General features: G+C 42.5%; 1 protein-coding gene across 1 annotated transcript in view; it reads left to right on the top strand.

Annotated features, from left to right (window-relative positions):
* antxr1b (ANTXR cell adhesion molecule 1b) overlaps positions 1 to 16,343 on the top strand; it is a 33,288-nt gene that overhangs the window by 11,967 nt on the left and 4,978 nt on the right. Inside the window, exons 3-18 of the mRNA XM_045690095.2 lie at positions 2,051 to 2,122; positions 2,305 to 2,376; positions 2,611 to 2,692; positions 2,886 to 2,916; positions 3,227 to 3,306; positions 4,218 to 4,286; positions 4,387 to 4,467; positions 4,660 to 4,720; positions 5,151 to 5,249; positions 8,228 to 8,297; positions 9,204 to 9,282; positions 9,472 to 9,567; positions 9,719 to 9,760; positions 10,427 to 10,522; positions 10,651 to 10,818; positions 14,853 to 14,933. Of these exons, the coding sequence (XP_045546051.2) occupies positions 2,051 to 2,122; positions 2,305 to 2,376; positions 2,611 to 2,692; positions 2,886 to 2,916; positions 3,227 to 3,306; positions 4,218 to 4,286; positions 4,387 to 4,467; positions 4,660 to 4,720; positions 5,151 to 5,249; positions 8,228 to 8,297; positions 9,204 to 9,282; positions 9,472 to 9,567; positions 9,719 to 9,760; positions 10,427 to 10,522; positions 10,651 to 10,818; positions 14,853 to 14,933 (1,279 nt within the window). The remainder of the gene's footprint in view (positions 1 to 2,050; positions 2,123 to 2,304; positions 2,377 to 2,610; positions 2,693 to 2,885; positions 2,917 to 3,226; positions 3,307 to 4,217; positions 4,287 to 4,386; positions 4,468 to 4,659; positions 4,721 to 5,150; positions 5,250 to 8,227; positions 8,298 to 9,203; positions 9,283 to 9,471; positions 9,568 to 9,718; positions 9,761 to 10,426; positions 10,523 to 10,650; positions 10,819 to 14,852; positions 14,934 to 16,343) is intronic.

Below are 16,343 nucleotides of genomic sequence, written 5' to 3'. Positions count from 1 at the left end.
TGCATGACAGCTTCATTTCAATAATAACATTTTCGTTTCTCTAAATCATTGTCTCGTGGTTAACAATCTATAGTGAAATTATAAAAATCTAAAAGTTCAAATTAAACTATGGCAAGAGCACTAACCTCTGCATATGGACACATTGATACACTGTGATCAATTGGCAGAAATGAGAGCATAGAACTCAGAGAGAGCCTATAGGCCAATGCAGCAGTAGGCCTATAACTTCCATCGTCAACTAAGTAAAATACATAGGCCTAAAGCCAACAAATAAAAACAGTAGAAAATATCTTGATGACAATGTCGGTTCTTTCAATCATATTCATCTCTCTCTCTGCCTCCCTTTCTATCTGTCTTGACTTGAGCTATTGCTAGTGTATCAAATCATCACTGGGTCCGGCCTGAAGTGGTGGCTAGCAAACTTGGAACATTGTATCAACCAGCCTATTCCGGGCCCTCAGAGTTTCCTGCACCAGTGAGCTCAGGACAGAAAGCTGTTTCTTATTCAATTTCCACTGGATATGTACAGCGCATTCGGAAAGTATTCAGACCCTTTGACTTTTTCCACATATTGTTAGGTTACAGCGTTAATATAAAATTGATTGAATAGTTTTTTCTCCTCATAAATCTACACACAGTACCCCATAATGACAAAGCAAAAGCAGGTTTTTAGAAAATGTTGCACATGTATACAAATAAACAAACTGAAATCACACATGTACATAAGTATGGCACACCTGTATTTAGGGAGTTTCTCCCATTCTTTTCTGCAGCTCCTCTCAAGCTCTGTCAGGTTGAATGGGGAGTGTCGCTGCACAGCTATTTTCAGGTCTCTCCAGAGATGTTCGATCGGGTGCAAGTCTGGGCTCTGGCTGGGCCACCGAAAGGACATTGAGACTTGTCCCAAAGCCACTCCTGTGTTGTCTTGGCTATGTGCTTAGTGTCATTGTCCGAAGGTGAACCTTTACCCCAGTCTGAGGTCCTGAGTGCTTTGGAGCAGCTTTTCATCTAGGATCTCTCTGTACTTTGCTCCATTCATCTTTCACTCGATCCTGATTAGTCTCCCAGTCCCTGCCACAGAGAAACATCCCCACATTATGATTCTGCCACCACCATGTTTCACCATAGAGATGGTGCCAGGTTTCCTCCAGACCTGACGCTTGGCATTCAGGCCAAAGTGTTCAATATTGGTTTCATCAGACCAGAGAATCTAGTTTATCATGGTCTGAGAGTCTTTAGGTGCCTTTTGGCAAACTCCAAGTGGGCTGGCATGTGACTTTAACTGAGGAGTGGCTTCCGTCTGGCCACTCTACCATAAAGGTGGAGTGCTGCAGAGATGGTTGTCCTTCTGGAAGGTTCTCCCATCTCCACAGAGGAACTCTGGAGCTCTGTCAGAGTGGCCATCAGGTTCTTGGTCACCTCCCTGAGCAAGGCCCTTCTCCCTCAATTGCACAGAAGGTTACAATAAGTGCATTTACTGTTGGTGTAATTAAGCATGATCCCAGAGAATGATCCAATATCATTATGTCATGGATATTTTTTAACCCAGTTAATTGTAGAGAGCATTTTTTAAAATAAAAATGTAATAATTCTTGACTAGCATTTCTTACTTGGAGAAAAAAATGTGTAGTCTTTTGTAGTTGGGAATAGTAATCTCCAGGTGTCCTGTAAATTATTTGTAGAGATTACATTTTTCAGCCTCCTTGGAGGTTCCTTGGAATTGCCTTTTTATTGCTACGTCTGTCGATTTTATCGACTGTATGATTTTGGTGCCATGTCATCGACTGTGCCGTCGGGCACCAGATTGCAATAACATATGATGTGGTTAGCTGATACCTAAAATACCTATCCAGGCTTTGTAAAATCTGGCATGCATCAGAAACGTCTGAGCAGGGGAACACAACCTTTATCAAATTAGGTAATGCCCTGTAGGCGGGGAGCCAGTGAGCTGATTGGAGGACACACGGGAGCAGTGATTGGTTTGTGGACAGGTCAATCATGGTAGCTTTACAGCTCCACAATAACAGACATCTGCCAACCTTTCTTTCAGGTCAGGGAGTGTACAGCACCACTGGAATGAGATATATTACTTTGTTGATCATCTGGCTCATAAATTCATAAGGTATAGTATATTGTTACCTGGATACACCACTACATGTCCCAGAGAGCTCATACATTGGTCAAGTCCAGTAAGGATGTAAACAGACATGTTATTGAACAAAGTATTTGGACAAAACAGCAACACACAAAGAGATTATGTCAGTCAATTGTGGAAATAACCTCCCCATCCCTCTCTCTCGCTAGTCCTCAGCTGCGGATGTCCTTCATTGTGTTTTCTACAGAGGGACGGATCCTGATGAAACTAACAGAAGACAGGCAAGACATAATCCCTCAAGCTGTTGTGCTCATGCTTTAACTACTCACAACTAACACAGGCAGGATTTACACAATACACAATACACACCACCTTCAGTGACCTGCTCATTTTCTTCATTGATCAATCTTTTTGTGGAAGGTACTGTGTGCCAATATTTCTATTGTGGGGTACAGCCCACATGATACACTGACAGTACAAATGGCCTGTATTTTTCTGTGTGTGTGTGTGAGCAGGGAGCAGATTCGGGCAGGCCTGGAGGAGCTCCGTATGGTGCACCCTGGGGGAGACACTTTCATGCACAAAGGGTTCCAAAGGGTGAGTAGTGGATTGGAAGCCAGTAGCTGAAGGTAACTAGCCAACAGCTTGACGTCCTACTGCAAAAATTAGTACAAGATATTTTTCTGTTCCAATAACCATTCTTATCTCTCTATACGGGTAAAAGCAGAAGACAAAATGCTGTCTCAATAAAGTATTCTTCTTAAAATCCTTCTTCTATCTGCTCCTCCAGGCCAGTGAACAAATCTACTATGCTGGAGACAGTGAGTAAATTACTCTTGTTATTTGCACTTGGAATAAATGATTTGGGTAGAACTCTCATTATGCTCCCAGTCATAAGCAGACACAGATGAAAAGCTACCAGTACAATTGAAACGTATTGCTCCTTGTTGAACCCTTTACCAAAAAACGATGGTATCAGAAGGGTTAGACTTGAAGAGGTGTCAGATTTGAATTATCCTATTATTGTCTTCCCCTTCAGTGACAGTACAGTCTGTACTCTAGAGAAGTCTTCTGTTCTGCTCTGTTGTCTTGTTCTAACTGTTGTCTTGTTGTCTTGTCCTGGTCCATCAGGTTTCCGTACAGCCAGCGTCATCATTGCCTTGACAGATGGCGAACTGAGGGAGAATCAATTTGATCTGGCAGAGAGAGAGGTGAGAGAAATGTTTGTTTAAGACCTGCAGTAATGGATGATCTATTGGCAATATCTATGTCTACACTCAGAGTGGGCAGAGTGAAAATAGTCAGCCACATTGCACAGGATATTCCAGTCCTGGAAGAGCAGAATTTCATACTCTACTCCCTGTCATCATATGTAATTATTATTATTAGAGTTGCCGTTTCCGTTTATCTCTACAGCTGGTTACATAAGTTATTTCAGCTGGTCATTTCAGCCTTTTAATTACTGGATGTTTCAATCTTGTCTATACATTGGCCGGTGGCCAGTGGTGCAGAACTTCCTAGACTTGATTAAATGTCACCAAGACCCAAGAAGTCATCATTGGCTGTGGAAGAACACTCAAAGCACTACATGTAACCATCAACAATCGATAGAGTGGACTGCTACAAAAACGCCTGCACCATTATAGACAGCAAACGCCTGTGTCTCCAAACATCAGTCATGACTTAAGACTAAGTACCTGCACAAACCTGCAGTAAGTAAGCCTTGGACAAGTACGCCTTGTCCGAACCAGAAACGGCCCAGACGGCCAAGAGCCTATCTTTCTGCAGCGTAAGGCAGCTCAATGTACATGTATACAGCCCCAGGGCAGGACGCTAGTCTGCCGCAGGGGCTTACCCCAAATCGATCTCCTTAATGTTGAGTGCCAATCTAACCACAAGCCCACTGAGTTGGTTGCACAAACTGAGAAGGCTAGACAGAAACCCATCTGTCTTGCAAGCCTTCCATAGATGCTTCATAAAATCCCTCATCATCCTTTACGGATACACCTTCATACAGTGCATTGTAATGCTTTTCAAAGTATCTGACACCACAAATGAAGTTCTCTACTTTGGTCAGTATAGAGTTATAAAAGAGCTTTCATGTCTATTTGTGTGTCACTAGGCCGGCCGATCGCGTCAGCTGGGTGCCTCTGTCTACTGCGTGGGAGTAAAAGACTTCAATGAAACCCAGGTGAGCTACATGTTTCTGTTGTGAGCAGGGGATTTAGCAGTTGGCTAGTCTCACATTGTTATTACACTGTTATTAAATAAAACGTCTTCTCCCTCCCCAGCTTTGGACAATAGCCGACAGTAAGGACCATGTCTTCCCTGTAAATGATGGCTTTGAGGCACTGCAAGGAGCCATTGATTCAGTAAGTAGGGCAACAATGTTAGGGGCTGGTAGAACGATGCAAACATCTGTTCACTATTGTAAGGTATAGTTTCAACAGCCAAGGTATACATACTTTCAACAAATCTAACTCTAACAGATTTACAGTTTGTGCCGCTCACCGCTGTCTCCATTATCCACATCCTTCTCTCTCTCTCTCACTCTCTCTCCTAAGATCCTGAAGAGATCATGCATTGAGATATTGGCAGCAGAGCCCTCTAGTATCTGTGCAGGAGGTGAGTGGTGTATTGGAGTGGGTTTCATAATGGGCTCCAGCTGCATGACACTGTCACTTGTTTATTGATAAGCTGAAGACATGGATCAATCCACTATGTGTTTCTACTGTGTCTAATGACACAGCAAGGGGGAAACGGATTGACTTAAATATGTGTTTGACTCTGTGTAAATGAAAAGTGCCAGCTGAAGATAAATAGGCACGGTTAAAACGTTACATCCTCTCTGGCTCAGCCTAGCCTGCATTTGGCTTGAATATTGTCCGATTTCAGATAATCACAGATCATTATGGATAATTGGGGAGCTTTTGGCCTCAGGAAATAAGGACTTGAAAATATTATCATCAACTGTAATTCCTCTTTACCAATGATATCAAGGTGATCAAATGCCATTGATGATTCTCCCTGTTCTCTCCCTTTCATCCTGCCTTAGAGTCCTTCCAGGTGGTTGTGAAAGGAAATGGTTTCTCACATGCCCGTGAGGTGGGGAAGGTCCTTTGTAGCTTCCGCATCAATGACACTCTCACTTTGAGTAAGTGGAAGTTACGGTACCTACAACTTTCGACCATTAACCCTAATGAATCCCATCAGCAACACCCCTGTTTTTAAAGAGCAGGAAACAATCTCTTTAACTTTCACACGGGATTCTAGGTGCAGGGTAATGAGGCTTAGAAATACATCTATTCAGCAATGCCACAGTGAGTTGGTTGTTATTGACTGTGTCCTCAGGCTGTGTGAGAAAAAGGCAAAGAGAAAGGATTTCAACCATTCTGAATGAAAGAGCTTAAAGGAACGAGCCTGAAAGAATACTCATTAGTTCAAGCAGGCACCAGTTGGCCTAGCTAGCAAATAACGTTCTGAGAACCATATGTTTCTTGGAGCTTGGTGAGAGCCTGGTTGTCCTATGGTTATTTTGCATACAACCTCACCACAACTTTCTGGGAATGATGCAGGATAGTGGCTTGGCGTTGGAACATTCTCACCACATTCAGTAATTAAGGAATTTTGTTATTTTCTTGGTAATTCATTACTTTACCAGAATGTTTACTAGGAGTTGAAACATAGTTACATTTTATTTAAATTTTGGTAATGTTCTAGGAAGGTTTTCCAACTGGTTTGACATTGGGAATGTTCTCAAATAGTTTAGAGAATGTTAAGAAACAACATTCTTCTGTGGGAATTTCAGTACTTCAGCATAACGTTTCCTACAGGTTTCCTCATGGTTCAATTTAAGACGTTCTCAAATTGTTTCTATAAAAACACAAGAAACCTTGAGTAAAGTTCAGAGAATGTTCTAAGAATGTTATTTAATATGCAGTCCATTCTCAGCATCAACAAAACTCTCTATCCTCTATCTTGTTAAGTGTGTTCAGGTGTGTTGGCCCCGCCCACTAATTGGCCACACCTGATCTTAATGAGTGCTTGTTTCCTATGAAATTGGGTCTGTTTGAATAGACTAAAATGAACAGCTTTGTATGTGTCAAAGAATGGCATGCTAGCTCCGTCCTGGTTCCGCAGTGGACTAATTCCATAGCTAGAGAACAGAAGATTATAGGTTTGAATCTCACTGATGCTGTGTCACAATAAAAAATACATGTTTTTGCATGATTAATGCCTAAGGAAATGTATTTCTATGTGTTCTATCTGTGCTTAGTTTAAAAAAGTTAACCCCAAATAAGGTAGCAGTATTATTAAAAGTAAGAGCGTTAATTAAACCTCCCATGAAAACTTTAAAGGAACCAGAGTAAAACGTTCTCTGAACCTTGGGCCAATGTAGAGCAGTAGAATCCAACAAGGTGGCCTACACATGACAAAAAAAATTGACTTTGGGCCAAGAAAGGACTTCTTTGCTACTGTGGTACAAACCTTTTGATGCAAGACCCTCACTGGCAGAAAATTACAGGTCTGCAGCAGTGCATAAACAGATCTGAGTTAGCAATGTAATGTGGTTTCTTTGTTCCTTTGCATTCATCCACAACTAATATAGCACATCTGCTGTAGGCTGGGTGCCTCTGGGGATCATTGGGGATCAAGCCAGGTAAAAGGCTCTCTGAAGCTTCAAGAGCCAGGGTTTATTTCCTGTAGAATTTTCTAATTTCCAATAGATCAGGGACTTGCAATCACATCCTTTGATAAGCAATCTTAAGTATAGAGAGCAGTCCAATTCTTACACTGAAGTCTGATTTCTGCATTCTTCCCTCAGGCAGTAAGGGAAATTGGGCTATGTTTTCCTTGGCCACAAGCAAGAGCAACCTTGTCTCATATTATTCTGTATGTAAATCCGAGACACCCATTTAGTATGCTAATGTATGTTATGTTTCCTATGGTATCTAGTAATTTGTGGATGTCCATCATCCATTTAGTATGATATGTTACGAATTACAAATCATATATGTAACGAATTTGCAAAAAGTACAATATGTTATGAATTTACAAAACGTTAAATAATGTTACGAATTTGCAAAATGTATGAGATGTTACGAATTCTACTTTGGTTTGCTAACGTTAGTTAGCTGGCTACATTAGCTAGGCTAGGGGTTAGGGTTAATGTTAGGAGTTAGGGGAACGTTAGCTAAAAGGGTTAGGGAAGGGTTAGCTAACATGCTAAGTAGTTGCAAAGTAGCTAAAAAGTAGTAAGTAGTTAAAGTTACTAATTGGCTAAAATGCTAAAGTTGTCTGTGATGAGATTCGAACATGCAAACTTTGGGTTGCTAGACCCACCCAACCAACCACCCTCCTTTCATTTTTGCCTTAAGCAACCTTCTGCCTTATGTACTGTAACCAGACCAAACGTAACATATCATACTCATTTGAGTGTCCCGGATTTACATTCACTATGTTACACCTAGTCTATGAGACCAGGCTGGCAAGAGGAGGTTAGCATGCCTACTGTTCTTACAAATCCTAATGATTTTTGGTCCGCCTTCACCCTCCACACACACACACACACACACACACACACACACACACACACACACACACACACACACACACACACACATACACATACACATACACATACACACACACACACACACACACACACACCGCACTTTCCTTCAGCTGGTTTAATACTTAAGGCTTCTCAGATGCACAGAGGGAATGTGGATCTCCTGACATTCTGTCAGCCAGGCTAAATAAACCACACTCACGCTGAAGGATTTCAGTTGATTTAAGGTCTAGAAAGACAATAAAGCAAGGAATTTTCCACTATTTGTCTCAATGTATTTCAATTTGAACTATATTCTTTGAAACACTCTTTGAACTACAACTCGTTGAAATTATGCTAATTCAACTATGATAATTACGTTAATACTACAGTTTGTAAATGAACTAGCTCCAGTACTCTATTTTGTTTGTTTTTGTTTCCATGCACCTCTTGCTGGATGCATAGCTATAGGATTTCTAGTCTGGGGGATTATCTATATACAGGTGACTTGTCTACTGTATACAGTATTAGGTATTCATATACACACATAATCCAAAGTGTTCTCTTCTATAATCCCATAGTGAAAAGGCCATTGGTAGTGAGAGACACCTACCTTCTGTGCCCAGCTCCCGTATTGGAAGAAGAAGGGACGTAAGTGATTCCTTAACGCTCACATCCCCACTGCTTTAATTGATGCACGTCAAACCCAACTCATGAAATGCAACCCATCTCTTTTGCTCTCAAGTCAATACAGTATTTTCTCAGAAAAGCAGCTATCCTTGGTCTCTGGAATGAAAAGAGGGATGTGTTGATTAGAGCAAAACAAATAAACAGTGTAGGTAATTATACCCTCCCTCACCTCTCACTTCCTCTCACCTCCTCCATCCCCCCTCCACTCCCTCTCACCTTCCCATCCCCTCTCTCCCTCCTTCTCATCTCCCCCATCCCTTCTCTCTCACCTCTCCCTCTCTCTCACCTCCCTCCCTCCCTCCCTCCTCCCTCCCTCCCTCCTCCTCCCCCCTCCCTCCCTCCCTCCCTCCCTCTCATCTCCCCATCCCTTCTCTCTCACCTCTCCCTCTCACCTCCCCATCCCTTCTCTCACCTCTCCCTCTCACCTCCCCATCCCCTCTCTCACCTCTCCCCTCCCTCCCTCCCTCCCCCTCCTCCTCCCCATACCCTCTCACCTCTCCCTCCTCATCTCCCCATCCCCCCTCTCTCTCACCTCTCACCTCCCCATCCCCTCCCCTCCCCTTCCCTCTCTCTCTCACCTCTCCCCTCCCTCTCAACTCCCCATCCCCTCTCTCCCTCTCAATCCCCTCTCTCCCTCATCTCCCCATCCCTTCACTCTCACCTCTCCCCTCCCTCCCTCACCTCTCCCTCCTCATCCCCTCTCTCACCTCTCCATCTCCCTCCCTCTCACCTCCCCATCCCCTCTCTCTCACATCTTCCTTCCCTCCCTCCCCATCCCCTCCCTCATCCCCTCTCTCACCTCTGCCCTCACTCTCACCTCCCCATCCTCTCCCTCACCTCTCCCTCCCTCCCTCTCACCTCCCTCAGGGAAGCTACCCTCCACGTCAGTATGAACAATGGCCTGAGTTTCATATCTAGCTCTGTCACCATCACCACAGTCAGCTGTGTAAGTACCAACCCTTCTCCACAGGAAAATCTCTCAACCATGGCTACATGGAGTATTGTGCTTCTAATAGAATGGTTTATTTTAGTACTTTACTCTTCTGTATCTATTCCTAGGAGGTGATAGAGCTTGTGTTCAAGCACAGTAAGTACACGTGGTTCTAACCTTATTCCCTCTCTCTGCCTCCCCTAGTCTGATGGGACGTTCTTGGCCATAGCTCTGCTCATCCTGCTGCTCCTGCTGATGCTGGCTCTGCTCTGGTGGTTCTGGCCTCTCTGCTGCACAGTGGTAACATCTCTCTCATTATCAACCTCTCACATTCAAAACCATTTCCTGTACCCCAGCAGAGACTCTGCCATGTATGCATGTGTCAATAGGATAATCATTAACTCCTGTGGAACAGAATATTAGGATTCCGTGTCTTTTTCCATCTTTGCAGATTATCCATGAGCCTCCACCTCCAGTAATGGAGGACAGCTCAGTGAGTAAAGCTTTTTTTTCTTCTTATTTACGGTCTCTAGGCCCGTGCCTCCTGTAGAGTTGAAACACCACTATCATACCATAAAATCAGACTCTCTGTGTCTCTCGCTGTCTCCTGTTGTCTGATCTGAAAACAGCCGGCAGCCTATGCCTCAAAGAGCTCTGAGAACCTGTAGAAGCATAATAGGGATTAGACTGAGTTATTGACTCACAGCTGACATTTTCCATTTTGACCCGACACAAATTCCACTCGATGGTGCTGGATGCAGCCAGGACCAGACTGGGCAGATTGTCTGATCTTGTTTTTTTTTCATATTTTTTTTCTGTCCAGTAAACTGGATAGCAGCCCAGCTCTTTAGGTAGAGAGGAGTTTAGTTATGCTACAAGTTTAGTTACAACTATTTTCAGGCTCTCAGACATGGTTGGAGCTTCTAACAGGGTGACTCCCTGGCCACACCACCAGGGATGCCATGCTACCTATTTCTTTGTGAGACTTGGTTGAACTTAATCAGGACATCAAGTTTAGCATGAGGCCTGCCTTACTTGTTTGGAACAATACCACTGGTATTGTTGACTTGAACTGGCTGAAGAGAGTGGTAGGCATCTGATGTTATGAACATTTTAGGGCAAAGCTACCATCTGAGGGATCTATTTTTCCCCTTGTAAGGATGAGGATGAGGACGGGTATCCCAAGAAGAGGTGGCCCACTGTGGATGCCTCATACTACGGTGGCCGAGGTGTGGGTGGCATCAAGAGAATGGAGGTGAGAAAGACATTCACTGACTGTTGTACACGGCCTGGTGTGCCCTTTATCCAACTACGGCTCAGACCTGGTCATTATACTACCATTCCCCTGGCACTGACTGGCTGCTGTTGCTTGTCCTTGCTCAGGTCCGCTGGGGTGACAAGGGTTCCACTGAGGAGGGGGCCAAACTGGAGAAAGCCAAGAATGCCCGTGTCAGGATGCCAGAGCAGGAGTTTGACATGCCACCAACACACACTTTCAACAATGGCATTCACAAACCTATCAGTCCCCAGAAGTGGTACTCTCCCATAAAGGTATCGTATCCAGCTAGCATATTTGGTTCCTTGGAAGTTGTGTGAAGCTATGTTAAATATAGGTTATTTGAAAAGAAATAAAATAACGTTCTGATAACACGTTTCAATAAGACTTCTAATAACACTGCTAGCTTAGGTTAACTGTTTTGAACTCCAAGAACAGATAGGACATGTATTTGCTTAGGCGTTAAATCACGCAAACACATCCCTTTTTTTATTGTGGCACGGCGTCAGTGAGATTCAAACCCATGATCTTCTGTTTTCTATCCATGGAATTAGTCCACTGCACCACCAGGATGGAGCTAGCATCTCATGTTTTTTTTACTCATACAAAGCTGTTCATTTTAGTCTATTCAAACGGACCCAATTTCAAAGGAAACAAGACTCATTAAGATCCGGTGTGGCCAATTAGTGGGCGCGGCCAACACACCTGAACACGCTTAACAAGATAGAGGATAGTGAGAGTTTTGTTGACGCTGAGGACGGAATGTATATGTTTTAAAATAACATTCTTAGAATGTTCTTTGAATGTTAATGTTTTCTAGAACGTTGTTTCTTAATGTTCTTGAAACAATTTGAGAACATTACTTTAAATAGAACCATGAGGAAACCTGTAGGAAATTCCCACCTAAGAAACGTATAGTTCTCAGAACATTATGCATCAGCTGGGTATCCTGCACAATATGCAAAATAATCATAGGACAACCACACTCTCACCAAGCTTGAAGAAACATATAGTTCTCAGAATGTTATGTGCTAGCTGGGTAGTCCTGTAATTAGGAGTTCAACATTTCCTTGGTATACCATAAAAGGTACACTTTATAGTTGAGTAGGGGAATAACAACAACAGTATCTTTCAATTGAAATAAAAGTCAATCATATGCACTTCATCTTAAACATGACATGGTTTACCATACATGGTAGAATTTTGGGGAATTGAGTGAGGCAAAAACAAGAACACAATTGCAGTACCATGCACTCTAAATTCCATGGAAAACATTGTTAGTAAACTTTTAACATTGTGGTCCTCTGTAGCTCAGTTGGTAGAGCATGGCACTTGCAACACCAGGATTGTGGGTTGGATTTCCCACTCCCAAATAAATGTATGCGCGCATGACGAAGTCTCTTTGGATAAAAGCATCTGCTAAATGGCATTTATTCTTATTATACAGTGCCTTCGGTAAGCATTCAGACCCCTTCCCTTTTTCCACATTTTGTTACGTTACAGCCTTATTTTAAAATGGATTAAACATTTTTTTTTTGTTGCAATCTACACACAATACCCCATAATGACAAAGCGAAACAGGCTTTTAGAATTTTTTGCACAGGTGGACTCAATCAAGTTTCTACAACTTGATTGGAGTCCACCTTTGGTAAAATCAATTGATTGGGCATGATTTGGAAAGGCACACACCTGTCTATATAAGGCCCCACAGTTGACAGTGCATGTCAGAGCAAAAACCAAGCCATGAGGTTGAAGGAATTGTCCATAGAGCTCCGAGACGGAATTGTGTCCAGGCACAGATCTGGGGAAGGGTACCAAAACATTTCTGCAGCATTGAAGGTCCCCAAGAACACAGTGGCCTCCATCATTCTTAAATGGAAGAAGTTTGGAACCACCAAGACTCTTCCTAGAGCTGGCCGCCTGGCCAAACTGAGCAATCAGGGGAAGAGGGCCTTGATCAGGGAGGTGACCAAGAACCCGATGGTCACTCTGACAGAGCTCCAGAGTTCCTCTGTGGAGATGGGAGAACCTTCGAGAAGGATAACCATCTCTGCAGCACTCCACAAATTAGGCCTTTATGGTAGAGTGGTCAGATGGAAGCCACTCCTCAGTAAAAGCACATGACAGCCCTCTTGGAGTTTGCCAAAAGGCACCTAAAGACTCTCAGACCATGAGAAACAAGATTCTCTAGTCTGATAAAACCAAAATTGAACTCTTTGGCCTGAATGCCAAGCATCACGTCTGGAGGAAACCTGACACCATCCCTACTACGGTGAAGCATGGTGGTGGCAGCATCATGCGGTAGGGACGTTTTTCAGCAGAATGGACTGGGATACTAGTCAGGATCGAGGCCAGGATCAACGGCGCAAAGTACAGAGAGATCCTTGATGAAAACCTTCCAACAGCACAATGACCATAAGCACACAGCCAAGACAACGTAGGAGTGTCTTCGGGACAAGTCATTGAATGTCCTTGAGTGGCCCAGCCAGAGCCTAGACTTGAACCCGATCTAACCTCTCTGGAATGACCTGAAAATAGCTCCCCATCCAACCGGACAGAATTTGAGAGGATCTGCAGAGAGGAATTGGAGAAACTCCCCAAATACAGGTGTGCCAAGCTTGTAGCGTCATACCCAAGAAGACTCTAGGCTGTAATCGATGCCAAAGGTGCTTTAACAAAGTACTGCGTAAAGGGTCTGAATAGTTATGTAAATGTAATATTTTATTAATTAAATAAAAAATAAACTGTTTTTGCTTTGTCATTATGAGGTATTGTAAGTAGATTGATGATAAAAAAAATATTTAATTTAATACATTTTAGAATAAAGCTGTAACGTAACAAAATGTGGAAAAAGTCAAGTGGTCTGAATACTTTCCGAATGCACTCTATATACTGTATATATTAGACATAGTTTGCACTTGATAACCTATCTACCAATCAGGGTTGGGGTCAATTAGGAAAATTCTGAATTGAATTTAAACTATGAATTTGAATTGGCCACACCCCACAGGAAGCAGAATTTTAAATTAATTTGAATGAAATGAAATAGAATTGAATTTAAAGCAATTCAACTGAGACGTGAAACCTGAGTCTCATTCCTTTGACAAATCTTTTATCAAAAGGATATGCCACCTACAGTACTAATTCAAAGAATACACATACCATTTCAAATATTAGTTTGATTGTAACTCAAAGACATCAAAGTATTTTTCTTTGTCATGAGATGTTGGGGCTCCCAAGTGGCGCAGTGGTGTAAGGCACTGCATCTCAGTGCTTGAGGTATCACTACAGACCCTGGTTCGATTCCAGGCTGGATCACAACCGGCCGTCATTGGGAGTCCCGTAGGGCTGCGCACAACTGGCCCAGCGTCATCCAGGTTTGGCTGGTGTAGGCCATCAATGTAAATAAGAATTTGTTCTTAACTGACTTGCCTAATTAAATAAAGGTTCAATTAGAAAAAAAATATATACAAATATTTGATTTTTCCCTTCCATACTACAATGTCCGATCGAATGCATTCTGGGAAATATGTTTTTTCTGTTATTTAAAAACATGAAGGGAATTATTAATCATTATAGACACCCCACGACACGATCTTATAATATTTCCAGACCTCTGTAATTGTTTCTAATTGTTTTAGGAGAATGTTCCAAACTTATGCTACCTGGTATAAACATTTTCATGGTGATGTGTAGTATAAATAAGCCATTTAAATGTAATTTAATTACATTCTACTTCCTCTAATTCAAATGATGCTTCCTGTGGGTTGTGGCCAATTCAAATTCAATTAAGATTTAAGAATTGATTTGGAATAAAAGTGAAATTCACATACTCAATTCAGAATTGACTCCAACCCCCACCAAAACCCAATCTATGATCAAAACACTTCTTAATTAGTTGCAGCCTTCCTGTAGTGTCATTGTTTCCAGGAAGTTTGCTTCAAAACATCTCAGTCAGCTGCATGAGTGGTTATATGAACCAGACATGAACCGAGCTGACCTCAGGAAGATGAGATCTGCAGAGCAGAGGGAAGCTGGTGCTAGTCCCAACACAATACATTCCTTGCCCTTTATCTCTACTTACTCTCCTCACTGACTATTATTATGTCATGGAGCATAGCTTTCGATAGTCAAACAGCACCAGATAGTCAGCCAGCCAGACACACACAGATAGCTGTTAGACTGATCAAAAGACCAGAGCGGAGTAAAGCAACTGACAGGCATACAGGCAGGCAATATTGTTATTATCATATTGTCATCTACTATGTAACATTCTTCTCTTTCATTTATTGTGCCCATCTTTATTCAGGGCAAGCTGGATGCTCTGTGGGTGTTTCTGAGGAAAGGCTATGATAGGGTGTCTCTGATGAGACCCTATCCTGGAGATAAGGTAAGACACAAAAAACAAACGACATAGAGAAAGACACATCCAACACTTGCTACCAGCTGTCATTGTACGGGATGATACGAGGGTATGCAGAGTCATGGAAGGCACTTTTAGCTCAATAAGAAAGCCAGTGTGTGACTGAGGCTTACATGTAGGTCAGAGAAGGATAGCTTCCAGGGGCTTTTCCTTCAGAGCTCTTCTAAGGGATGGTAAGGCCCACTGGCCCAGCACTTCATTATACTGTTATGTGACAAAAGTATAAAAAAATGCAATCAGATGAAACAGTTTAGGAGGCAGAGACCGCACTATGTAATGCCTAGGCCCACTCCGTTGCAAATAGTCAACAGAAAGAACTCAAACCCCTGGAAAATTGTGGGAAAGAAGAAGGTCTGGGGCCAAGACCACAGTCAAAGGAGCAAAGCAGACAGAATGGAAAATAGAGAGGGGGAGGCTTCAGTACCATCTTTATTTTTTATTCTCTTTTTGCACTTTACATTTTTTTTTGCAATGGTTCTTCCAACAGTTTTTTTCGAACTTTTTTTCTCCAACAAAACTATTCCACCAGGCAGCTGAGGAGAGTGGGAATTTTGATTAACTCCTTACAAACTCATCACGTTGGCAATTTTGGAAGCCAATTAAAGCTTTTTAATGCCTTCAATGCCCATTTCTTCATTAAATCATCTGCGCTGGCCAAATGCTTTTAAAACACTTCCAGCCAGGCAGTAAATAATCCACTAGAAAGGTTGCAGCTGATCGTAATAATAACAGCACACAGACAGAGCGGCTGTGAGGAAGGCATAACGTATCCTGGCATATACAGGCTGAAGAAGCTGAGGTGCTAATATTGCTCCAACCTGAAGGAATGTGTTTAAATCTGCTGAAACCATTAAGGACAGATGACTAGTCACTACCCACATCCCCACCTTCCCGTAACTCAAGCCTAGCTGGGAGTTTTGTTTTTATATGGTCTCAATGACAGCTGTGGATAGGAGCATGTGGCGAACCATCCACACAATTCCCTCTCTTCCCATCTTTCATAAGCTGTTGCTACCTCAGTAAATCTCCTTGTTTTTTTTTACTGAATTGGACATTTACAGGCAAACAAAAGACAAGATGGAGTCAGCATAATATTCAGAAAGGAAAACAATGAAGATAATGAGAGATTGGTCATGGTAATTAGAATATGTTCAAAGATCCATCCACCCAGGACACATACATTAACATTGAGGAATATTCATTGTCAGTAACAGGCCTCATTAGGATATGTGTTGATGATAATGTATCCACGATAACAATCCGGACATACCCCAACCGAATGGAGATATCCGTACCATGCTAGAGCCCATACTGCAGCATTCAATGTCAGCAGAATGAACCCCGATGACTCCGTGGTGCGTGACATGTACAAGGCAA

The sequence above is a fragment of the Salmo salar genome, chromosome 01 (genome assembly GCF_965601325.2).
Source record: "Salmo salar chromosome 01, fSalSal1, whole genome shotgun sequence".
In the NCBI taxonomy this organism is placed as follows: Eukaryota; Metazoa; Chordata; class Actinopteri; order Salmoniformes; family Salmonidae; genus Salmo; species Salmo salar.
The sequence above is the reverse complement of the archived record's forward strand: the minus strand, read 5'-3'. Positions and strand labels throughout refer to the sequence as shown.